Source organism: Dinoponera quadriceps, unplaced genomic scaffold (genome assembly GCF_001313825.1).
Source record: "Dinoponera quadriceps isolate SergipeBrazil2010 unplaced genomic scaffold, ASM131382v1 scaffold1750, whole genome shotgun sequence".
NCBI classification, from domain to species: domain Eukaryota; kingdom Metazoa; phylum Arthropoda; class Insecta; order Hymenoptera; family Formicidae; genus Dinoponera; species Dinoponera quadriceps.
In genome coordinates, this window is record NW_014556445.1 from 1,413,668 (window position 1) to 1,439,353 (window position 25,686).

The window sequence follows — 25,686 nt, forward strand, 5'->3', positions numbered from 1 at the left end:
TGCAATGTTGATTGACAGCTCGCTGCGGCTTGCCTGCTTCGTGCTGCGTGCGATTGTCATCGCCAGAGTCGGGTGACGATTTAACTGAATATCATATTAGAACGTCGTTGAACGGAATTACATTTTTAATATTACTGTGCTTAATAGCGTAGCGTCACGCTGCCAACACGTTCTAGTCCGATAAAAAATTGTATGAATATATTTTATGTGATGCTCATCTATTTATTTATATCTTCCGTCTTAAATGTTTAATTTCAGACCGTATGACGAATTGTCAGAGTCAAGCTTGTCTTATACATACTCTAGTCTCTCATAGATTTCTTTCAAGTTCTTTCATTCCCGCAGCAACATTTACAATTTCTTCTTTCTGCGAAAATGGCAAACACGTCTTCCACGTCGCGGGATTATACGAAGCCAGCCATCGACCAACGAATTACCGAATTACTGAAGAGGAGAATCGGCGCACGGGAAGATTTGCCTACGGAAACTACGAAAGAGCGACTTGTAAGTACTTTGCGGCTACAGTATTCTTTTGCGAAATGCTTTGAACATTATGCATCTCATCTTAAATGCTACTACACTTTATAGTATTTATTCATTAATGTAAAAAAGTGAGAAATGTTTAAAAAATGTTCCCTATCCACGCACAAATTTCATCAGTTGGAACAATTAAAACAACAAAATTGATTTACATTGCAAACGCGTATGATCTTCTCGTGAAAGTGCTATGGAAGAGAAAATATTTGCACAATGTGGATCTTTATTTTGGATATACTTTTGACTTTTTTAGGCGAAATTCAAGGAAAATCGTTACGTTAGAGAAGGATTATTAACGATCACCCATCGACACGTTTTAGAGACAACGGCGTATATCTTGAATGCAAACGTTGAGACGCTGGAGGAAGGAATCCTTGATAAGGATGAATACGTGAATATATTCAGTAGTTTTTTTGCTGAAGGCGGAAGACAAGCGATCATTATATATTTACAGCCGATGAGTCCACCAGTATTTGGTAATGTTTGATATATTTATTAAAGTTTGCGTCATGCTTTAATGTGCTCATGAAAATCTACGATGGAAAGAAATAGAAATTACATACAATTTAATACTTATACATAAGAAACTAAACTCTATTTTAATATTCTTCAGTTTTTTGACAATTTGTTTTCAACTCTGTATAAATATCAAGGCGCCGATTTATTTGGACTAATCAGTGACCGAAAATATGAGATTTATTTCGTGAGACATTTTTTTGCAAGAAAGACTCACTGAAAAAAACTATATTATTCAATTATTCCAAGCGGACTTTAACAAAATTTTAGTTTGATTACGAAGATACTATAACGTTGATAAATGATGAGCTCTACTGTTATCTCCAGTGAGAAAAAATCGTCTGCAATTTCATCGAAAAATTCGTTATTAAAATTAACAGTGGAACTTCTGCGATTTAAATGGCAAATATAATTGTTTTTTTATTTGCAATATTTATTAATGATTCGTAACTCTGTTGTGTTCATTTCTTTATCCGCTCGTGCGCAATTTCAACATAGAAGACAGTGATAATATTGTTTTACATTGTATCGCGACGGCGTAATGAAATTTACATAATCTCAGAATCCGGACGATGGACGCCGCAACTTAGCGGGGAGCAAGAAGTTATACGTTGTTGCATAACGGATGGTACTACCGAAGAGTTCACGGGCAAATGTGTAATAGTTTATCGATTAAAGTCAAATCTCGAGTTCGGAGTCAAGCAGCTACTCGATGTAAGCACCTCTTCGGTTAAAAGTTGACGTTCACGTCGGGAGAGTTAACTTACAACCGGGACTGAATTCAGGCTTAAATTTACATCGCATTTTCTGGATGCTGTGGCACTCATGAAATGTAAAGTTTTAACTCACTTTAACACTGATAAAATGCATGAGTTTAACGAGATTGTACACAGTTTAAAGTACCCGCGCGCGGTTCAGATGATTCTTTTCTCGAGTTTACGTCGAAAATTTCCCGCGAATAGAATATCCTTTCATGTTTAAAGCCATGAGGAGAAGAATTCAACGGGATGCACTGGTAATTCTATATACTCAGTTAGATATGAAACGATATTTACTTATACCAATAATCAGTATTTTTAACGTTTTTGAATTCGCCAGAAAGATACGATATCGAAAACGGAATGAATGGTTTGCTTTTGGAATCAGGATACAAATTAAAAAGAATTCTGCCACGTTAATAAAAAGTCTACCGATATTATCTATATATACTATCATATATATTATATTATATTTCTCTCTAACCTCTACTCTTTCCCATTTGTGCTATTCCTTAATTCCTTTATCTTACATTTTTCCTTCCACGTTCTACACAGGAAGCATATTACGCGTATGCCGAAGTAGATCCTACGTCAAAGAGCGCGTTGGCGGGTGTATCTGACTTGATCTCGCGTTTACACGTGCGAACATTGACCGCCAACACGCAGTGGGGAGAACTGACGAAGAGTGAGGCCGGAGAAAAGATGAGGGACAATTTCATAGGCGATTTTAAAGATTTCTGTGAATTTCTTAGCAGTAAGCGAATTACACGCGATTTGTATTTCCTTATATATGACGTGCATATATCTTTCGTCGTCCAAGAGAGACATCCAATCTCCGTTTTTCTCCTTTTCTCTAGTGACGAAGATAGATTTAGAGAATATCATGCGCTTTCGAGTTAATTTGGATCTGTATCAGAAATATTTGATGAAACCCGAAAATATGACAGAAAGCATTCACAATCCGGATGTTGTTAGAGCCGCGGAAACTGACATTCAAATGTGGATGAAAACGATGGAACGAGTGCGATTTTTACTAATTAGATCTCTTCTTAACATTTAAGATTGAACTTCAATAGCTTTATTATAAAATAAATGGCTCTTTTCAGGCTATTGTTGAGAGTCAACAATTGCGCAGGGAAACCGAGACCGTAGGGCCGTCCGCCGAACTTGCGTATTGGCGAAGATTACTCGCTCGCTTCTCATCGATAATGAGCCACATTAAGTCACCTCATACTCAGTCATTCATACGATTCCTAACGAAGGCGAGATCCAAACTTATTAAGGTGTGCTGCGTAAATACGTAATGTGTATCAAATCGAATGTCGTCCCCGTATTACACCTGGAGGAAAACATCGCCTCTTGTTAAAGATAAAGAGAGCAAAATAGGGAGTTAAATTGAAACTGGTGGCAGACCACTCCGCGAAATGGAATTCTTAATCTTTAAAATTTGGTTTGGGTTTCTCGAAACGTTTCGATTCCTTTCTTATTTCCTGCCATTTTCGACGTTAATCCTGTATTTTCCGAACGATCCGTTTAATTCTTTTCAAAGAATAAAGTGCTAGCGGGACAATGACACGTAGAGTGCGAAATAGCACAGAAGGATCCTCTTTAAATTATTTATTAAATTCTTCTCGAGAGAGAAATTGTGTGAGCATTTTATCGGATGACTTAAAACGAATATGAGGGAGAAACGGGAAAGAACATTCGAGGATCTCGAAGTCGATCTCTCAATTTAATTAACGATTAAGAAATCCCAATTTCGCGCGCACGACTATTTCTCATAGTTTATTTTCAATAATCTTGTTTGAAATGATTAACAGAAAAAAATGATTAACAAATTGCATGGGTGAGATTTGATAGTGAAAAAATTTACCTATCAAGGATTTTGTGTATAGAAATGGAAGAAATTGGAAGAACACGTTACGCTGGTGCATATTCTATCGCAAGACAACGTGAAGTACCTGTACGCGTTGGAAACATTTACGCAACCATTATACAGATTGGATCCGACAAAAATGGGAGATTATTTACCCGCGCTTATGTATGCCATAAGAATGATTTATGCTACATCACGATTTTTCAACACGAGAAGGATGGTAACTGCTATCTATGTCAAGGTATTTTTCTGGAATTGGACTTTTCAACAATTTTAACGTTCGCACTACTAGCGTCATACATGTATGAGACACATGATGTAAGATATAAAATACTCAATTTGCCTATTTAACATATTTTATATGTGCATAAGCGCAAAAATGTACTCTATTAAGCATAATTATTACAAATGTAGCGTGGGTTACGGTGAACGACTTTCAATTTAAGCGCAATAGCGAACGTATTACACAGCAGTTATTAAGATGCACGTAGAATGACAGATGAAGTTGATCGCTCTAGGCAAACATAGAAAAAATTAAAAAAACAATTCGTTGTAAATGCATCGATGCACCAATATGTAATAATTAATATCAATAATCGCCTTCTCTCATACTATTTTGTATAGTGGAATATATGTCATTTTATATTTTGCATTTTTATGATATTTCTCTTTTAGATAACAAATCAGATGATATTAGCATGTAAAGCGTATCTGACGGAAGATGGAAAATTAAGTATTTGGAACGAATCGAAATATACTATGATATCTAAGATAAAGGTGAAGAGCTAAAGCGTAAACGTTTAAAATCGACGTGTTTCGTATTGTCGACTGACATTTCATAACTTAAGCTAGATAAAAATCGATTTTAATTATTTATCAGGATTGCATCAAGCTATGTGAGACATATCACGACTGTTATGACGATATGTGCAGGAAGGTCGAGGAATCTTCGGACGAGAAGACATTCGAGTTATCCGAAATGTATGTTTTCGGAAAGTTCGCCACTTTTAAAACAAGAATAATAAAAGTAAGCAACGACGTGCGCGTGTAATTTTACATTGCTACCTCATCTTATTTGCGAAATACAATGCAGATCATGGACATCCTCGAAGCAGCGCGAATGTATTCAATTCTGCACAGTTCCACGATAGAAGGAATCGACACGTATGCACAAAAGTACACGAATCATTTCAAGAAGATCTCATCGCAGAAGTACGATCCGTTGAATCACAGAAAACCACACTTCGACGTCGATTACGACGAGTACAAAAAGAGCGTCGCGGAAACTGATGTGGAGCTTAGAACGTTTTTCTACAATTGCGTTTCTTTTGTGCCGACTATTTTGCAAGCTTTAGAACTGATAGCCAGGTAATAACGCGAGCTCCTTTTCTAATTGTCCGAGAAACCGCATGTAAGTACATTGTGATCCATGTAAGTATATTGTAATCGCGTCTCCCAGATTCGAGAAATTAAATCTGAAGCAACTGAAGATCGACCGGAAGTACCTGGAACTCGTCGCGTTGTACCAACAAGAAATCGAAGGAGTTCGCGACAGATACAATGAGGATCGATCCGATCCACCCGTGCCGAGGAGCATTCCGTCGATCGCTGGTAGAATCTTGTGGATTCGGCAGTTGTACAAACGCATCGAGATCCCGATGAATATGTTCAGATTGCACAAGAGAGTGATCAAGAAGGAGCTTATGCAGAAGTGCATCAAAACGTATAACGCGCTCGTCTCTGTATTCATTCATTACGAATTGATATATCATAAAGCGTGGTACGATTCGGCCGATATTGTAAGTTCGAGATTTCACGTCCTGTGCATCACGATGTTCGAGACGATTTAAAGACTATATTCGTTTTTAATTATTAGGTTCGCTTGGCGCTATCATCCCCTCTAATCGTGCGCCACCCGAAGACAAACAAATACATTTTGAATTTCGATTCCTACATATACGAAGTGATACGAGAGTCGGAACACATGTCCAAGTTAGGACTGGAAGTGCCAGATTTTGTACAAATCCTGATCTTTTGCAAGGAGAAGATATTCTCGTCCTATGAAACGGTGATGGAATTACTCAGGGAGAACGATGCTCTCAGGTAAAAATAAAAATTAAATAAAAATTAATTCGCCGATTCAAGATATCCTCGCGCAAAGATGCGTATCTTGTCGTGTTTGTGTGCGCAGAAAATCCATCCCGATATTATTCCTGAAATTAATGAAGATCACATTGGGCGCTCTCGAGATGGTTTTCCAACCCTGCTTGTCGGTGATCACATGGTCCTCGTTGAAAATCTCTGAAGCATGCGCCGATATAAGAAAGGCGATAGACGATGTGAAGATATTCATCAAGGAAGTGCGAGATATGAAGGAGGCGCAGGTGGACGAAGTGCTCGAATGCATCGCGAAAACGACGATGCTGCAGTTAGATAACTACCCGAAAAATCCAGAACAATTCTTGGCCGATAACTTGGCTTTCAGGGATAAGATCGCGACCGAGCTGGAAATCAAGTCCGCTGCAGCGGAAAGGGCTTCCATCATGATTATCAACAAGTTCATGGAACGCGTGACTGATCCCACCGTGCAAGACGTCAAGTACAATTGGATGGATCCCGAGAAAGTGCACAAGCAAGTGGAAATCAAATTAATCGACGAATCGTTCGAACCAGGTATTGCGTGCGCTCCGAAGAATTATTACACAGAAAAAGATGTTAGGTTCAAGTAAATAATTACTCCGATACTCCTTAGCAAATTTTTATTTGAATTAAGTAAATTTTACTTGAACCAAGTAGATATATTTTATTTGGACCAAGTAAAAATTATTCAAAACAAATAAAAATTTGCTAATGAATATTAGAGTAATTATTTACTTGAATCTAATATTTTTTTCTTGTGTATTAATAAAATAAAAATCTCTCTCTTTCTCTCTCTCTCTCTCATTATGATATGACGTTAATCTATATTTACGAGCAATAAACGATCTGATCAAACACAGGCTTCGGTCCTGTTGAAAGAACGAGCATCGTGAGAATAAATCAAGTGCATCACGATTGCATGGAACTGTTCGCATATTTCAATAACAAATTGGCCGAGGCTTTAGTGAAGTGCACTAAAACTGCTCTGGATTTATTGAGGACGAAGGCGGAATATGTAGGGTACTTCGATACTCGCGTATTTTTATACACACGTCTCTGTATTTCATTTTTATTTCATGGTCTATGAGTGCGCGGAGAATGCGAAGAATAAAATAAATCGACGTAAATATAAATTATTGTGTTCTACTATAGCCCGGTGCTGGAAGATACTTCGACAGAAGAGCGAGAGACCCCGATCTTGGTGACGAACTTTGTTCTACAAATACCGAATATCGTGATCACTCCGTCGATAGAAGAATTACAGCACCATTTCGGTAAAGTTGTAGCGAGTGTTATGGAGACGCACAAGAAAGTAGTTTTATGGGGCGAACGATATTCTTCAACAAACATGCAACCGGAACTACTTGATAATATACGTAAAAGTAAAATACATAAAAGTAATAATACTGTGAAAAAAAAAATGAAGGACTAACATATTTTAAAATATTTATCATAGAGAAGATTATAGTACTTCTCTATATTGTCGTAATTCCTTAAATAATTTTTAAATATTCTAAATATATATTTATTACTTAATTCTTTTAACTATCAGGTGACCAAGATGGCTCCTTCAACAGCTATTTCCAACATATCTCTGATCATAAAGAGATAATTCGCTCTTTGATAAGTTTGCAGGGTATAATAGTATTGCTGAAGAATGACATCGCCAGAGTCAGTCAGGTATGAAAATTTATTGTTGTTTCCTTTAATTATATTTGCAACGGCATATGACCGTTTAAGTTAATCTAATTACCCATTAATGGCAGGAATATTTAAAGTATTCTTACATATGGGCGGAAAATAGAAATGATATAATACAAGCGTTTGTCGATTCCGCGCCTCTTATACAAGAAATCAAAGAGAAGTTCGTGGAATACGATGATCTAATGGCAGAAATCGAAAATTTACCCAATTACCATATAATCGGTCCACTCCACGTTAATATGGGTGCGTTAAACGAATTTTGCTTTGATATAATACTTTGAATAAGTGTTATAAAATAATGATAATAATAATAAGCATATTAATATTGAGTTTAGATGTACAAAAAGATTATTCTAAAGTGTTAAAAGAATTTTATATATTTTATAGATAAGTTGAAATTAGCGTTCTATGTTGAAGCAAGTGCATGGAAGAAATCATTGGGCGTCATTTTGTCAAACAAATACAAGGAGAAGTTACGTAACATAACAGATTATATTCAAGAGAAAAATAATATTCTGTCTAGGAATATTAAAGATTTAGAGGATGTCAGGGTTGCAATGAAATGCTTGGGAGAGATACGGAATGACTTTATACCATTAGACATGGAACTAATTCTAATCGAAGAGGCTTATATATTGATGGGAAAATTTAACGTCGATATATCAAAGGAGGAACAAGAGATAGTGGATGGGCTGAGATATAACTTCAACAACATGCTCCAAACGGTATCGACTTGTCATTTTTACTTAACTCTGCCTAGTATCTTTCGATACACTCCAAATTCTCTTACTTTAATAATATTATCGCGTTTTTTGAAGTTCTCTTACCTCTCTTCCATGATCAGTGATATCGATGTACACACGTGCATTTCTAGGCAAAAGTAGTTCAAGCAGTTATATGTGAAATGCAAGAGCCATTAAGAAAGGAACTTGTCGAAGGGGTTGCAATTCTCCAAAAGAACGTAATCGAGTTTGACATCGATTTCGAGCTCAATGGCCCGATGGTCGAAGGGATACCTGCGAAAGAAGCCAGTGAACGGTAATGTGCTTAATACTTTTGCACAGAAACGCTGCACATATATATTGACGAAGCATATTCGATTTTAAGCATATTAGACTTTCGATAGAATCCTAATGGAGTTTATTTATTCAAGTGATATAAATAATATTATATTAATAATAGTATCGTTTTCTTCATATACTGTTACATTACCCTTTTCCCAGGCTTATCCTGTTCCAAATACGTTTTCAAGAGTTGTGGGAAAGGTACGAAACTTACAGCAGCGGCGAGAGCTTATTCGGCATGGAGGTGACGGAGTACCTACCTCTCGAACAGAGAAAGAAAGAGATTAATTTATTGCAAAAGTTGTACACTTTATATTTGCAAGTTATGCGCACTATCGATAGTTACTACGATATTCCGTGGACCGAACTTGATATAGAGTCAATCGTGACCGAGTTGGCCGAGTTCCAAAACAAGTAAATTAGATCGATCCGCTTAACGAGGTTTAAAATTGTAACAGCCATTACGATAACGTGGCGATATGATTTCAGATGCCGAAGATTACCCAAAGCCATGAGAGATTGGCCGGCGTATATCGATCTAAAGAAGAAGATCGACGATTTTAACGATATGTGCCCGTTATTGGAGATGATGGCGAACAAAGCGATGAAAGAGAGACATTGGGAAAGAATGTCGGCGCTGTGTAAATATTTCTTCGACGTGGAATCCGTAACTTTTACCTTGGCGCACATTATGCAAGCGCCTCTGTTGAAGTATAAAGATGACGTCGAGGTACGCTCGAATAGATCACCAAGTTATCGTCTCTAACTAATATTAATCATCGCTTAATTTTTACGGATCTTTTTGCGGTGTATTAAGTGTGAGAAATAAAGAGGGAAAATTATTCTTGGTAACTAAATATCGCAGGACATATGTATAAGCGCGGTGAAGGAACAAGACATCGAGACCAGGCTGAGGCAGATAATTGCAGATTGGGCGATTGTAAATCTGCAATTTGCCAGCTTCAAGCAGAGAGGCGAACTACTGCTGAAGGGTGTCGAGACGGCTGAGATAATAGCGCAACTCGAAGACAGTTTAATGATCATAAGTTCTCTGCTGGCGAATCGGTATATTAGACAGACGTCCAGATCCGAAATTGCCGCATGTAGAATGACGCGCGCCAAATCTATTCTACGTGCGATTCTTGCAGTTACAATGCGCCGTTCAAGAAAGAAATTCAGTTGTGGCAGGCTAAGCTCAGCAACACGTCCGAAATATTGGCGAAATGGTTGACCGTTCAGAATCTGTGGGCTTACTTGGAAGCGGTGTTTATCGGCGGTGACATATCAAAGCAGTTGCCTACCGAAGCAAAACGCTTCAACGTACGAATTGTCGCAATAAAATTCTGTCAACAAATTCATTTAATCGCTCGTTATTTTAGACCATCGATAAGGCTTGGGTCAAACTCATGCTTCGCGCCCATGAGAAATTGAACGCTGTGGAGACGTGTACCGAGGATGAAACCATGAGCCAATTTTTACCTCATTTGCTGGAGCAATTAGAGTCGTGCCAGAAATCTCTCAGCGGGTATACATATTATCGGCAAAATAAAGCGAATGTGCTCATATCCGTATAAATTATATTAACAAATCTTATTAACGCAGTTATCTGGAAACCAAGCGCGCTATTTTCCCAAGATTCTGTTTCATATCGGATCCCACATTGCTAGAGATACTCGGCCAAGCGGCCGATTGCCACACTATACAGAATTATCTAGATGGATTTTTCGACAATATAGCAAAGGTGCTGAGATACTCGTCACTCAAAAAGTTCGATTTAACTTTTCAGTCAGATTTCACTTTATTATATTCAATGAAAATTAATTCAGTTATTATACGCTAATCAAATAACTGTTCATCGCCAAAAAGGAAAGAAGACAGAAAATTGAAGCGAACCACATTTGACTGATTTAATATATCTAGAAATCCATTTATTCGCGATCTTTTCGAAAATATTCCCTCTATTCTAATTAAGCGAGAAATTGAATGCCCGCATAATGCCGTAAATTACCCTAATGTTTTATTTCGCCATAATTTGCGATTCTATATTTAATTTTCCTTTAGATTTGATAGAACAATTTACATAATTCCTTCTTATTCGAATAACAAATGTTGGCGAAATAAAATTAACGTAAAATATAACGTACAGCAAAAATAATCGTATATATTTCTATTTACGATTATTTCTGCTGTACGTTATATTTTACGTTAATTTTATTTCGCCAACATTTGTTATTCGAATAAGAAGGAATTATGTAAATTGTTCTATCAAATCTAAAGGAAAATTAAATATAGAATCGAAAATTATGGCGAATAACTCTCAAGTCGTTCTTGCGTATGAGCTTATCATATTCTTCCTCGTATGCAGCTGAGCTTCTCCGAGAAGGAATATGAAAAAATTCAAGCGATGCATTCACGAGAAGATGAGAAAATAGTATTAGAGAAAGAAGTCGTGTGTACAGGGGGTGTGGAGAATTGGTTGAACACTTTGTTAACAGTCCATCAGCAGTCCGTCGGTGTTGAAATTTCATTGGGATTACAATCGTTTCATACGGCCGAATTTGACATCCTATCGTTAATAGAGAATTCCGTTTTCCAAGTGAGATAACACGTGTAAAAATTTCGTGTTAAAAATGATCCACCGTAATGTTTGTGTTACTTCAGCACGGGGAATATATTAAAAAGTATACAATGTGTACAAATATACAAATATGTTAAATTAATATATTTACCTTGTTAAAATATTACTTTTTAACATATTCATCTTGTTAAAGTAACATAAAAATTTTATAGTGGACCGTTTTTAATACAACATTTTTTATTGTGTATTATATATTCGCTTCGTTGCAGGTCGGCTTATTAGCGTTGCAGATTTTATGGACGCGCGGTTCCGAAATAGCGATAACGACAGCCAAACGCGACAGAACGATAATGAAACGGACTAATCAGTGGTTTCTAGACTTGCTCAACAGTCTCATAGAAGCAACCGTCAAAGATCTTACGAAATATGCCAGAGTGAAGTACGAAGCTTTGATAACGATACATGTGCACCAGAGGTAATGATTCCGAGTATTTATTTCTCAAGCTGTGCAATTATCGTTTATAACGCAGCGAAGATCGCCAGAATTGGCTTAATTGGCCAATTTCTTCCCAGAGACATATTCGACGAATTATGTCGTCTGAGAATACGAAGTATACACGACTTCGAATGGTTAAAACAGTGTCGGTTTTACTTCGATGACGACACCGAGGAAGTCTCAGTCAGGATAACCGACGTGGAATTCGTTTATCAAAATGAATTTCTAGGCTGTACAGATCGTCTCGCGATTACACCGCTCACTGACAGATGTTACATAACTCTTGCGCAGGCTGTAGGTAAGATATCTGGACCAGCTTGAAGAGAGGAACGACCAGTGGAAAATAACATTTGCAGCGTCGCTTACACCATCGTGTCGCATTTCTGTCCCGTCAGACTATCGTGAATAATTTTTTCAGGAATGAATTTTGGCGGAGCTCCAGCAGGCCCCGCAGGTACGGGTAAAACGGAGACAACAAAAGACATGGGGAAAGCGTTGGGCAAATACGTGGTTGTTTTTAATTGCTCCGATCAAATGGATTTCCGAGGTTTAGGCAGGATATTTAAAGGTCTTGCGCAATCCGGCTCTTGGGGATGCTTTGACGAATTTAATCGAATCGATCTGCCGGTATTGTCCGTTGCCGCGCAACAAATAGCGATTGTGCTTAACGCGCGAAAAGAACGAAAATTGAACTTCTTGTTCAGGTATAAGCGAGTGTCGATCGTACCGATCATACCTCTTTAAAAAGTAAATAAATTCTGAATATTTGACGAGAGTAAAGCTAAACTTTGAATTGCAGAGGTCGGAAGTTTGTTTTTTCTCATAGAATAAATAAATATTTCTTATACGAATATACAAACTATTTCATAAACATTTATCATTTTACTGAACAGAATTTACTTTGTAAAAATTAGTTTTAATTATATATTAATGTGTACATATTATTCATAGCGACGGCGAAATGCATAAGCTCAATTACGAATTTGGAATATTTATTACAATGAATCCCGGATACGCCGGTAGGCAAGAATTGCCGGAAAATTTGAAAATACAATTCAGAAGTGTTGCTATGATGGTTCCTGACAGACAAGTGCATTGAAATATTATTACTCCCGTCTATACGCCAAAACATCTAAACCACATGCTTCTGCTGATATAAGATTTATAACTTTTATCACATCAAAATTTAACCCTTTGCGCTCGAGGACTTTTTCGCTCGAGCGAACCAGCAACTCGAGAGGAGTTAGCTGGTAATAATAGCTGGTAATAATAGTAAATAGCTCCCGTTTATTTCATGAGGGCTAGGAGTAGACTCATGAAGCGATATTCGTTAGGCCAAATCTAAATAAACACCGTTATCGCTCGATTTGCCGCCTCGATCCGAGTGGTGCCTGAGAGGCACCTCTCGATCGCAAAGGGTTAAAATACATTATTCACATTGTACGAATTTAATATCGTTTATCTAGATCATAATGCGAGTAAAACTCGCGGCGTGCGGCTTCAAAGAGAACGTGGTATTAGCACGGAAATTTTTCATTTTGTACAAATTATGCGAAGAGCAACTTAGCAAACAAGTGCATTATGATTTTGGGTTGAGAAATATTTTATCGTGTCTGCGAACACTCGGCGCTCAAAAGCGGGCGAATCCTACCGATTCCGAAGAAACGACGCTCATGAGAGTGTTACGGTAAGAATTACGCTATTAAGATTTTACGCGCTTTATTTCAGCTCTTGCGAATGCGGAAAATAAAGTTCTCCGAACCGCGCCTGCGAATTTTTCAGAGACATGAACCTGTCCAAGTTAGTGGACGAAGACGAGCCGCTATTCATGTCGCTTATCGAAGACATATCCCCAGGAATAAAGTTAATGACTCAGACGTACAAAGAATTGCAGAAAGGAATAGCTAATGCTGCGGCTGCCCTCGGAATAATGAATCATAGCGAATGGAACTTGAAAACTGTACAGGTACGCCTGAAATAAATATTTTCGCGTATATTCGTCGATCTCATTGAATTATTTTGCTCTCGGATTCGACGTTAAAAAATTCCACGTGTTTAAAAATCTCTCGAGCGGGCATCGGAAAAATTTCACTTTGCATATCTGTTCGACCTGAAATATTTCGCGAAACACGTATAAAACACACAGGTGTAAAGATTCAGCGAATTATGAATTCGATCGAAAAAGAATCTTATGCGCGTGAATATCAATGTACATAAAATTATTAATTTATAGTTGTACGAGACGTCACTCGTTCGACACGGTCTGATGGTTCTCGGGCCAACGGGATCCGGTAAGACGCGATGCATGTGGGCGTTAATGAGAGCTCTGACAGAGATAGGTATACCGCATAAAGAAATTCGACTGAATCCAAAAGTTGGTATATATATGTCAGTGACGATTTCTCCATAGATAATTCCTTTCTGACCTAATGAAAAATATCGCCAGGCAATAACCGCGTCCCAAATGTTCGGGAGACTCGATGTCGCAACGAACGATTGGACCGACGGTATATTCTCCATTATATGGCGCAGATCGACGCAAACGAAGAAGACGGAAAATCTGTGGATGGTTTTAGACGGCCCGGTCGACGCGGTATGGATCGAGAATCTGAATTCGGTTCTGGACGATAATAAAACGTTAACGTTGGCGAACGGAGATCGCATAATAATGGCGCCGAATACCAAGCTGGTGTTTGAGCCTGACAATGTGGACAATGCGTCACCGGCGACGGTATCGCGTATGGGGATGGTCTTTGTCAGTGCTTCCGTGTTAAAATGGAGTTCAATTTTAGAGGTAACACGGAGATCTGGGTCAATCTCATTCCTTTGTGTGTGCGTCGTCATAGCGATATTCATTCGCGGAAACCTGTTTCCGCGTCACGACACCACTTTTAACGCAGGGTTGGCTCAAAAAATGCTCCCTCCACGAGGCTGATATATTACGGACATTATTCCACAAAATATACGGGGATGCACACACGTTTGTTCAAACAAAGCTCCAGGCAAAAATGACGCTTTTAGAAGCGCTCTATATACGGCAATGCATCGATCTATTGGAAGGTTTGAATGTCGGGAATTCCGATCCGACCAGTAAATATATCATTTTCTCTCTTTCGTGCTAGAATATATTTATTTATAGCGTAATATACCTGAAAGCGGTTTTTTGATCGAGGCTGTAATTTTCAGAAATATTGCCAGAGCATCGTATCGAGAAGCTTTTTCTATTTTCTCTCATTTGGAGCTTGGGCGCGGTATTGGAGCTCGACGCGCGGCTCGCGTTGCAAGAATTTCTTGTAAATCACGAATCAAATTGTAACTGGCCCAAGTATACGGTTCGTACAATAATTCTTCAACGTATCGTTTGTTCGATCAATGTGATGCACCGCTCGTTTTTCTTGTGTTCTATAAAATGTTTGGCTCGTAGGAAGATGAAACTATTTTCGAGTATCTTGTGTCTGACGACGGGAGGTGGATACATTGGAACGAAATGGTGCCAAAATTCGAATACCCCTCGGATCGCGTCTTAGAATACCACACTATTCTCGTTCCTAATGTCGATAATACGAGAACTTTATTTTTAACTGACATTATAGCGAAACAAGGAAAAGCGGTACTTTTGATAGGTAAAATAAATATTTTATCTCGCTAATTGATTTCTACAGTGTTGAATATATCAATTAAAAATCTGCGATATACCTTAATATTAATCGCTTGATATGTAGGAGAACAGGGTACAGCGAAAACCGTAATGGTAAAAAGCTACATGTCCAAGCACGACCCCGAATATCACTTGAACAAGTCATTCAACTTTTCTTCAGCATCCACGCCCAGCATGGTTCAGGTATTAATTCCGAACACGAGTTCGTTACGTACTAAAGTACAAATCGTCGCGAAATGGTTGGCTTTCAGCGTGTATTCGAGAGCTACGTGGAAAAGCGAGTGGGCACCACTTACGGACCTCCTGGTGGTCGAAAGATGACCATTTTCATCGACGACATAAATATGCCGACTATAAATGAGTGGGGCGATCAGATTACGAACGAAGTCGTGCGTCAGCTGATGGAATACGGGGGGTTTTACTCGCTGGACAAACCGGGTGACTTCAGCACCATGCAAGACATCATGTTCCTCGCGGCGATGATTCATCCGGGTGGAGGCCGGAACGATATTCCGGCGCGATTGAAACGGCAGTTCAATATCTTTAATTGTACACTGCCGTCCAATAAGTCGATGGATACGATTTTCAGTAAGGACAATGGTTACCCATCCAACGTAGCGGAATAAGCATAACGCGATTTACTCAATGCGAATTTACAACGATCGCAGGTGCCATCGGCCGAGGTTACTTTTGCATTGAGAGATTTTCCGAGAATATCGTCGATTTCTTACCAAAGCTCATACCACTGACTCGATTACTGTGGCAGCAAACCAAAGTGAAAATGCTGCCGACTCCGGCCAAGTTTCATTACGTTTTCAACTTGCGCGACTTGTCGCGCATTTGGGAGGGGATGCTCTTGATAGAGAGAGCCGAATGCGAATCCATAACGACCCTGCTGAAACTGTGGGAACACGAGTGCACGCGTGTCATAGCGGATCGGTTCGATCAGTTTTATATACACGCACACGCACGCACACACAAAATTACGAAATAGGAATATTCTCACTACGAGGTATACGGCGATAATAAATAATTCTCTCGTTACTCCCGCAGCTTTATCGCTGCCACCGAAAAAGAGTGGTTTCAAAATTCGTTAAGGCGCGCCGCGGAGATGATACTGGGCCCAGACTTCGTACATTATTCTCCGATCGAGACATACTTCGTCAACTTTCTGCGCGAACCACCGGAACCGACGGGTGATGAGCCCGAAGATTTCGTATTCGAGGCACCGAAGATTTATGAGGAGATGCCGAGGTATACCGAAAGACTCGGCTTTATGTTTGACGTTGCGGATTCGAGAGAGATAATGCAAGACCACGTTAACGTTTCTACGGCACCTATAGTTACGAGATCGTTATTGCCAAAGTCCAGCAAAATATGGAGCAGTTTAATGAATACATACGCGGCATGAGTCTCGATCTGGTCTTTTTCCACGACGCTCTGGTACACTTGATACGAATATCGAGAATACTTGGAGTTCCCAGAGGCAATGCGATGCTCGTGGGAGTGGGCGGGTCGGGCAAGCAGAGTCTGACGCGACTGGCATCCTTTATCGCGGGCTTTAACTTCTTCCAGATAACGTTATCTAGGTGGGTATTAAAATTTCACCGAGAAACTAGATCCCCCGTCAACGGCGTAATCAGTCCTGGATTTCGTCCTTGATGCGATTGATTAAAAATATTCGAGAGAAATAATATACACATAGATAATAAATAATATACGCACGCTGGATTGTGTTTTCTAGGATTTATAATGTAGCGAGTTTGATGGATGATTTACGAAAATTGTATCGCACGGCCGGTACGGGAAGTAAAGGTCTCACTTTCATTTTCACCGACAACGAGATAAAGGAAGAAGCATTTTTGGAATATATTAACAACGTACTCAGCGTCGGTGAAGTGGCCAATCTCTTCCCGAAGGACGAATTAGACGACATTCTAACGATCGTCACGCCGCTAATGAAAAAAGACGATCCTCGGCGTCCTCCGACACAGGACAATCTTTATGATTATTTCATATCGCGAGCGCGAGATAACTTGCACATAATTCTGTGCTTTTCGCCAGTGAGCTTCTTCAATATTGCATTATCAAAAGATATCTTTTTTATTCTCTTTTACTGATTTATTAAGTTGATAATTGTTCACATAGGTCGGTGGAAAGTTTCGATCCCGAGCATTAAAATTCCCCGGTCTCATATCTGGTTGCACACTGAATTGGTTCTCACGATGGCCTAGGGATGCATTATACGCGGTCGGTGAACATTTCTTAGAAAAATACAAAATTATATGCAGCCTAGAAGTGAAAGAGCAATTAATGCAAGTTGTGGGCGATATTCAAGATGACGTAAACGATACTTGTATAGAATATTTCGATAGGTTCGCTCGATTATTCTCTCACCTCAATATTTCATTATTTTCTGGGAAGCCGTCCAGTTAATTTAATCTTAATAATGAACACGCAGGTTTCGGCGTCAAGTGTACGTGACTCCAAAATCGTTCCTAACGTTCATCAGCAGTTATAAAACATTTTACAAGCAACATTTGGATAACATTAATACACTTTCAACTCGCATGAGCAACGGTTTAAACAAATTGACCGACGCTGCGGCTCAAGTCGATTTGCTGCGAAAGGAGTTAGAGAGAACTCAAGAGGAGATCGCTTTGAAGAATATTCGAGTAGAAGCGGTAAGCGATGTTGCAAAATTTCTATATAAGATGTCAATTTTATTATATTCGCGGCTTATAACGTTACGTGTAATGTTACGCAACGCTAATAGATTTTAGGCGACGTTGACGTGAAAAAAAGAGACGCTGAGAGCGTGAAAGCGAAGGTGCAAATGTCGAAAGACGAAGCAGAAGCGATTCTGAAAGTGATAGCGAAAGAAAAAGCGGTAGCAGAGCAAAAGCTGAAAGCCGCCGAGCCTGCCCTGTTAGAAGCCGAAGCAGCGTTACAAGTATTATACGATCAATAATTACCACGTTCAATGCCGCGATGGTCACGGTGGCCGGCGCTATGATATTATCGCGTCTCATTAAGTTAAGGGTGTTAACGTCTCATTATATAAGGTATAATTAATTGTATTAGCTCTACTAATAGAGAATCTATGAGACGAGATGAAAAATATATGTATTTTGAATTACGTATCCCTTCTGTATTTTTAGTAATTCGATCATCAATTAAACTTTCTTTCGTAAAGTCAACGGAGATTAGCGCGACCGTCAACGTGTTAATATCAATATCAATTATTCGTCAACTCGAGTGTTCATTTCGATGTCACGCGATGTATACATTTATTATTTCATTTATTTATCCTCGACCGGCGTTATTCCTTCCAAATTAAAAAAAGTATTCGCACTTAACAACCGTACTTGGCTCTTACCAGTCTATTTTAATTCTCTGATATTTGATCGTATATCATAAGAGCCTAATATGGTCGATTTTTTATTTCAGACTATCAAAGCAGTGGATATCGCCACTGTTCGCAAATTGAGTAAACCGCCGTATTTAATTATGCTCATAATGGATTGTGTTCTGATCCTATTCGGAAAGAAGCTGGAACCGGTCAAGCCCGATTACGAGCATCAGTTCTTGACGCCCTCGTGGTCGGAAGCGCTGAAGGTAACGTTATTTGCATTAAATCGAATATTTTAATGAATAATGTCGGGGAAGACAGCGTCTCATAATAAATCGTACGTGAAGTATCGTTTGCATTTTCTTGTAGGTCATGGCTGATACTAGATTTTTACATAATTTACAATATTTTCCAAAGGACAACATTAATGCTGAAACTGTCGACTTGATGTTACCGTACTTAAATTTTCACATGTACACTTATGAAGCTGCGAAACAAGCTTGCGGGAACGTGGCGGGTCTCATACAGTGGACCATCTCTATGGTTACCTTTTATGGAATAAATAAAGATGTGTTACCTCTAAAGGTATTCTCCTATTAATAAACATTGCTACGTGATGAAAAACAGCCAATGTCATTTCGCGGCTTACAAAGGGGAAATATTCTATACCTAAACGCATAACGCTTCCCTTTTATATTTTTTAGACCGTGAAATAACACTGGTCATTTTAGCTGAGTAGTCTGAGTAGATACATAAAATTACATGATGTCGGAAAATGTGTAATAAAATGTATGATTTCATAGGCGAATCTTCTCGTTCAAGAAAATAAATATGAGAAAGCTAACCAAAATTTGGACGAAGCAGAAAAATTATTGAAAGAAAAAGATGAAGATTTGAAGCTAGTGCAGATTGAATTCGACACCGTCATGCAGGAACGACAAGTATGATAACAATGATAACGGGAAATTAGATAATAAATATGTAAACGGCAATATAATTAATTAAATGTCGTTCTATTAGATAATAGTCGATCAAGCCGCGGCGTGTCAAGCGAAAATGGATGTCGCAAGCGCTATGATCGAGGGACTATCTGGAGAAAAAATGAGATGGACGGAGCAAGTGGCCATGTTCAAGTTAGAAATAGACCGTCTTGTTGGAAATATGCTGGTGTTAACTGCGTTTCTTTCTTATTGTGGGCCCTTCAACCAAGAATTCCGAGTTCTTTTACAAAGAAAGTGGTTCGACTTTATACAAGAAAGAAAAATCCCGATTTCCGTTACCATAAATGTCGTTGGTGCCTTGACGGATATAGCTACGGTGAGTATACAATCACAATACAAGCAATATATCTCAAATAAATAATCCTATAATTCGCCATAGATCGGTGAATGGAGCTTGCAAGGATTGCCGACCGACGAACTATCGGTTCAGAACGGGTTAATCGTAACAAAGGCATTAAGATATCCTCTTTTGATCGATCCACAATTGCAAGGCAAAGCGTGGGTTAAAAATAAGGAAAAAGATTTTTCTTTACAGGTAAGATAGTATGATAAAATGCAATGTAAACACATATTGATTTAACGTGCGCTATAACGTGTTTTTTTGATAGGTAACATGGTTAACACATAAGTACTTCAGAAATCATTTAGACGATTCCATATCGTTAGGACGACCGTTGCTGATACAAGATGTGGGAGAAGAAATAGATCCAGTATTGGATAATCTATTGGAGAAAAATTTTATAAAAATAGGAACTTCCTTGAAGGTGAAAAAATAAAATCTTGTTGTATTTTGCGTAACTATTTATTTTACACAATTTACTGTTGTGCCAGGTGAAAATAGGCGACAAAGAAGTGGACGTTAGTAGAGATTTCAGACTTTACATTACGACAAAACTACCAAATCCTTCTTACACTCCAGAAATATTTGCTCGTACATCTATAATCGATTTCACCGTTACGATGAAGGGTATATAATATCGCACATTATATTTTCCGCGAAACTTTTTAATCGATTTACTCAAATTACGTTTATGTAAATTAACTCATTTATGCAGGTCTAGAAGATCAACTTTTAGGAAGAGTTATCTTAACCGAAAGAAAGGAGCTGGAAACGGAGAAAACGCAACTAATTGCCGATGTAGCAGCAAATAACAGAAAGATTAAAGAATTAGAAGCGAATCTTTTGCATAAATTGGCAACCGTACAGGTGAGCCTTACTTTGTCTCTGTGATGTTGATTAAATAACTCTGAAGAGAGTAAAATTAACAGTAACGTCTCTTTAATATGTTTTCGTTCTTTTAAAGGGTCCTTTGATAGAAGATTTCGAATTAATGGCGGTATTAAACACCACGAAACAGACGGCGGCGGAAGTGAACGAAAAGTTGAATACCGCGAAAGATACGGAGTTAAAGATCGATACAGCGCGCGAAGAATTCCGACCGGTAGCAACGCGCGGTAGTGTCTTATATTTCTTAATATGCGACATGCCGCATGTCAATTGCATGTATCAAACATCCCTCGTCCAATTCTTAGAGCGATTCGATATCTCCATGATCAGGTAAATAAAAAACGGCTTTCATACACGGTGACTAAAATCATCGTAAACATTTAACCCGTTGAGATAGCTATTAAATCGCGATTCTTCATCGTTCAGATCCGAGAAGAGTCCGGTGAATCAAAGAAGAATAAATCATATCATCGAATATCTGACGTACGAGATATTCAAATACAAATCACGCGGTCTTTACGAGATACACAAGTACATGTTCATTCTGCTGATGACACTAAAGATCGATCTGCAACGCGGCAACATCACACACGAAGAATTCCAATATTTCATTAAGGGCGGCGCAGCGCTTGACCTAAAGGCCGTCGAGCCGAAACCTTGCAAATGGATCACGGATGTGACGTGGCTTAATCTAGTGGCACTCTCGTCATTACGACAGTTTCAATATATCGTGTCTCAAGTACCCGCTTCCGAGAAAGTTTGGAAGCATTGGTTCGACAAAGAGGCGCCGGAGGAGGAAGTTATACCGGACGGCTATAACACCCTCGACACGTTTCGTCGATTGCTCCTAATAAGGTAATTCTCCGGCATAATTTTAATGTAAAACTTTCTAACGACGCTTAAAAAATGCCAAAGCTTAGCGAAACACCACGAAGGTGTGTTTGAAACATTTTCTATGCGAAACGCGAAATGCAAATAAAGAGAATCAATAAATTCGAATAAAAATGCGAATATCGGTACAAGCTCGCGTATCGGAGAACTGCGGAAAGAACAAACGATGCGATAGCGTAAATGATGGTTTGCAGAGCTTGGTGCATGGACAGGGCGCTGTCTCAATCCAGAAAATACATAGCGTCTTCTCTAGGCGTGAGGTACGCCGAACCCGTAATCACGCTCTTGGACGTGATGCATAGCGAGTCGAGGCCGAACACACCGATGATCTGTTTCTTAAGCATGGGATCGGACCCCACAACCAGTATCGAGCAATTCGCGAAAAAAATGGAGATCGTTTGTAAAAGCATATCGATGGGGCAAGGTCAAGAAGTTCACGCTCGTCGACTACTCAGCAGCGCGAAAACTGAAGTACCGCAAAGAATTCTCTTCCTTCCTGGTGCACGTCGTTTCGGAATATTGAATTTTATTAATCGAAGGGATTTGCAGGGTTTCTGGGCTTTGTGCCAAAATTGTCATTTAGGCTTGGAGTACATGACGGAACTAGCAAATTTCATCTTGGAGATGGAAGCGCCCCATCCGAATTTCCGCGTGTGGATCACGACGGAACCGCATAAGGATTTTCCTGTCTCCTTGCTGCAAATGTCTATAAAGTACACGTACGAAGCTCCGCAAGGTATCCCTCTTGTTTCTTTAAACAAAGATATATTTTTACATATAAAACGGCCAACGATATGATTTCTAATCAAATAAAGAAAAGGAAATTTTTCATACGGTTTTTACTTTTTAGGGGTACGTGCGGGTTTACTGGCGACATATAGCGGTATGAATCAAGAAATGTTGGATCAGTGCGACATAGCGCAATATATACCGCTAATATACACCGTGTCTTTTCTGCACACCGTCGTTCAAGAAAGACGGAAGTTCGGTCCTCTGGGATGGAACATACCGTACGAGTTTAATTTGGCGGATTGGTTGGCGTCCTGCATGTTCATAAATAATCACTTGAACGACTACGACCCGAAGCGCGGAATAAGTTGGCAGACCGTGCGGTAAACGAAGAAATCCGAGTAGTTGGGCCGCTCTCTTTTTGTTTCTAACGACGAACACACGGCGCATGAATTTGCATTTTCAGTTACATGATAAGCGAAGTGCAATACGGCGGTCGCGTTACCGACGACTACGACAAGAGGCTGTTGAATACATTCGCGAAAGTGTGGTTCTCGGACGCTCTCTTCGCGGAAGGTTTCGTCTTCCACAAGGGTTACCCGCTCTTGACATTTAAGCAAACGAGCGACTATCTGAAGGCAATAGACGCCATGAGTACCTTAGATCCGCCGCAAGTATACGGTTTACATTCGAACGCAGATATCACGTGGGTATTTTCGCGCACTGAATTTTTTATGGAACGCGCCGAAACGCATACACGAAATATGCACTGGAGGAATTACGCGTGTCATGTTGCAGATACCAGAGTAACACCACGCAGACGGTGCTGGATATAATAATATCCGTGCAGCCGAAAGAGGCGGGTGTCACCGGCGCGGAATCCCGAGAGGTGGTTGTCGCGAGGCAGGCGAAGGAGATGTTAGAGAAAGTCCCCCGAGTATACGACATGTTTGATGTGAAGGCTAGGTTTGTAAAACGCTTCAACTATTACTAATAGATCTTAACTGCTACTAATAGATCAATGAAAAATACGTGTTATCGTATTCAAAAAAAAATTTTGTGTCAAAAACGACCCGCTGAAATTTGGTCTTAGTTGAACGTGCGGAATATGTTGAAAAATACACAAATATAATGTTAAATTAACACATTCACCTTATTAACATATTTATATGTTTTTTAATATGTTCCGTATGTTAACAAGTAACACGAAATTTTTAACACAAAATTTGTTTACTATGTAGATTATATGCGATGGGACACACCGCTCCGATGAATATTTTCTTGAAGCAAGAGCTCGATAGAATACAAATGGTGATCAAATTAGTGCGCGTCTCGCTGAGAGATCTTCTTCTGGCTATAGAGGGTGTGATTATTATGAGTGAGGTAATTTTGCGTTTGAGTCCTAATCATGTGAGATTATTAAGCGCGCTATGCATCTTGGAGAAGAGCGGATGAATGCAAATGTATTTAAGGAATTGCGAGACATGCTCGATTGCATATACGACGCCAGAATACCAAAGACATGGAAGGCTCGGTCGTGGGAATCGGCTTCGTTAGGATTTTGGTTCACAGAACTGTTAGAGCGAAATCAACAGCTCTCGACTTGGCTGTCGATCGGGAGACCGGTGAAATTTTGGATGACCGGATTCTTCAATCCGCAAGGTACGTGATATGTTTCCGCGTTAAAACGAGTTTTTCAAACGCAATTCCCGCATGAAGCTCGATATCCGGCATCGTTTGCGTAATGTTACTCTGATATCTGCAACACGACGTGAGTAATTCCTCAGTGCACGTTTCATGTGTGTGTTTTTTTGCGTGCACTTCTTTCAATAAAAATGCGGTACGCTCAATCAACTCGGCGGATTTGCAGGATTTTTGACGGCTATGAAGCAAGAGATAACGCGTGCTCGAAAAGGTTGGGTTTTGGATAACGTTACGCTTCACAATGAAGTTTTACGTATTATGGCAGAAGAAGTTAAGACACCGCCTATCGTACGTAATTAAAATCGCACAAGGTGTATTTAGTACAATATATAAATAGGTAACTATGTGTACAAATTAACGATGTTCTCGATGCTCGCGAAACAGGAAGGTGTTTATGTTTACGGATTGTTCCTGGAGGGTGCCGGATGGGATAGAAGAAATAACCATTTGTGCGAATCAGCGAATAAAGTGCTCTATGTGTTGATGCCAGTGATACATATTTATGCCTTATACAACGCTCCAGAAAAGAGCCCAAAATTGTATCAAGTAAGCATAAAAATAGAGTCAATGAATTTCACACGAAACATTCAATTACAATTTATAATTACGAGTGTGAAACATAATAATTTAGCGTGATATATTACAAATCTTTTTTCTCACAGTGTCCCGTATATAAGAAACCTAAGAGGACTTACATGTTGTTAGTAACATCGCTTTGGCTGCAGACTATAAAAAGCCCCGAACACTGGATATTACGCGGCGTCGCCTTGTTGTGCGACAATAAATAATAATTTTCAATAAAGAAGTATGAAATTTAGTCTCGAAAATGTTGATCCGGACGAAAATGGTTTCGAAAATATTAAACGAACTTACGCGAGATAATTTAGCCGCGTATGCATAGAATAATTAAACAAAACATTAGATGGCACTCTAAATGAAAACTGACGGTTGAGTTAGGTTACAAAGAGACTCGCGAGAGGCGAGCGAATTAACAAATAACTTTTAAAGCTGCATTTGTCGCTAATTTCGCCGTGACAAATCTGGATTACCGACGATGCGAGAGTCGCGAGAATTGCGGGTGAATGCGAGTAGAAAGTGGCGCACTCTGTGCCGCGGCGAACGAACTACAACGCCGTCGAGAGTTCAAATTCGAAGAAACCGCCCAGACAGAAAGTGTAGCGCAAAGTAAACGGTACGTTGTAGAATTCGAGTTGTCGTTTCCGTATCTTATCCCTTCCATTCGGGCAATCGGTCGCGAAATAACTCTGCAGCAGCGTAAACAGAGACGATGCGAGTCGATTCACGATTAAAGTAAGTGTTGTATGTTACCTTGTATACACTGCGAGAATCGCATCCGAGTTTGGTTATGTTAGGACGCCGATAGAATTCTCACCACCATATCACGCGATTTAACGTTGCGAAGTCTTTCTGCGCGAGATTTAGTGACAAAGTTAC

At 39.3% G+C, this 25,686-nt stretch overlaps 1 protein-coding gene across 1 annotated transcript; it reads left to right on the forward strand.

The window, feature by feature from the left end:
* Positions 1 to 375: 375 nt before the first annotated feature.
* Positions 376 to 25,019, forward strand: LOC106747422 (dynein heavy chain 8, axonemal). Its single transcript, XM_014624919.1, has 64 exons — positions 376 to 504; positions 791 to 1,013; positions 1,616 to 1,767; positions 2,367 to 2,565; positions 2,669 to 2,832; positions 2,918 to 3,094; positions 3,707 to 3,928; positions 4,363 to 4,464; positions 4,568 to 4,672; positions 4,781 to 5,055; positions 5,147 to 5,486; positions 5,564 to 5,790; positions 5,879 to 6,360; positions 6,687 to 6,846; positions 6,979 to 7,188; positions 7,910 to 8,255; positions 8,405 to 8,568; positions 8,754 to 9,008; positions 9,084 to 9,324; positions 9,460 to 9,659; positions 9,743 to 9,914; positions 9,974 to 10,119; positions 10,197 to 10,335; positions 10,960 to 11,190; positions 11,442 to 11,647; positions 11,746 to 11,966; positions 12,087 to 12,372; positions 12,620 to 12,758; positions 13,135 to 13,355; positions 13,451 to 13,634; positions 13,902 to 14,042; positions 14,115 to 14,462; positions 14,569 to 14,758; positions 14,855 to 15,000; positions 15,093 to 15,291; positions 15,391 to 15,509; positions 15,578 to 15,914; positions 15,995 to 16,265; positions 16,380 to 16,580; positions 16,670 to 16,915; positions 17,071 to 17,389; positions 17,475 to 17,701; positions 17,788 to 18,010; positions 18,103 to 18,279; positions 18,777 to 18,944; positions 19,048 to 19,263; positions 19,482 to 19,619; positions 19,699 to 19,995; positions 20,059 to 20,214; positions 20,288 to 20,443; positions 20,511 to 20,646; positions 20,735 to 20,886; positions 20,984 to 21,237; positions 21,334 to 21,762; positions 21,993 to 22,269; positions 22,348 to 22,534; positions 22,649 to 22,910; positions 22,994 to 23,233; positions 23,326 to 23,493; positions 23,769 to 23,910; positions 24,000 to 24,189; positions 24,398 to 24,519; positions 24,616 to 24,777; positions 24,894 to 25,019. Exons 1-64 carry the CDS (start codon positions 376 to 378, stop codon positions 25,017 to 25,019), a joined length of 13,440 nt encoding a protein of 4,479 aa, XP_014480405.1.
* Positions 25,020 to 25,686: the final 667 nt, after the last annotated feature.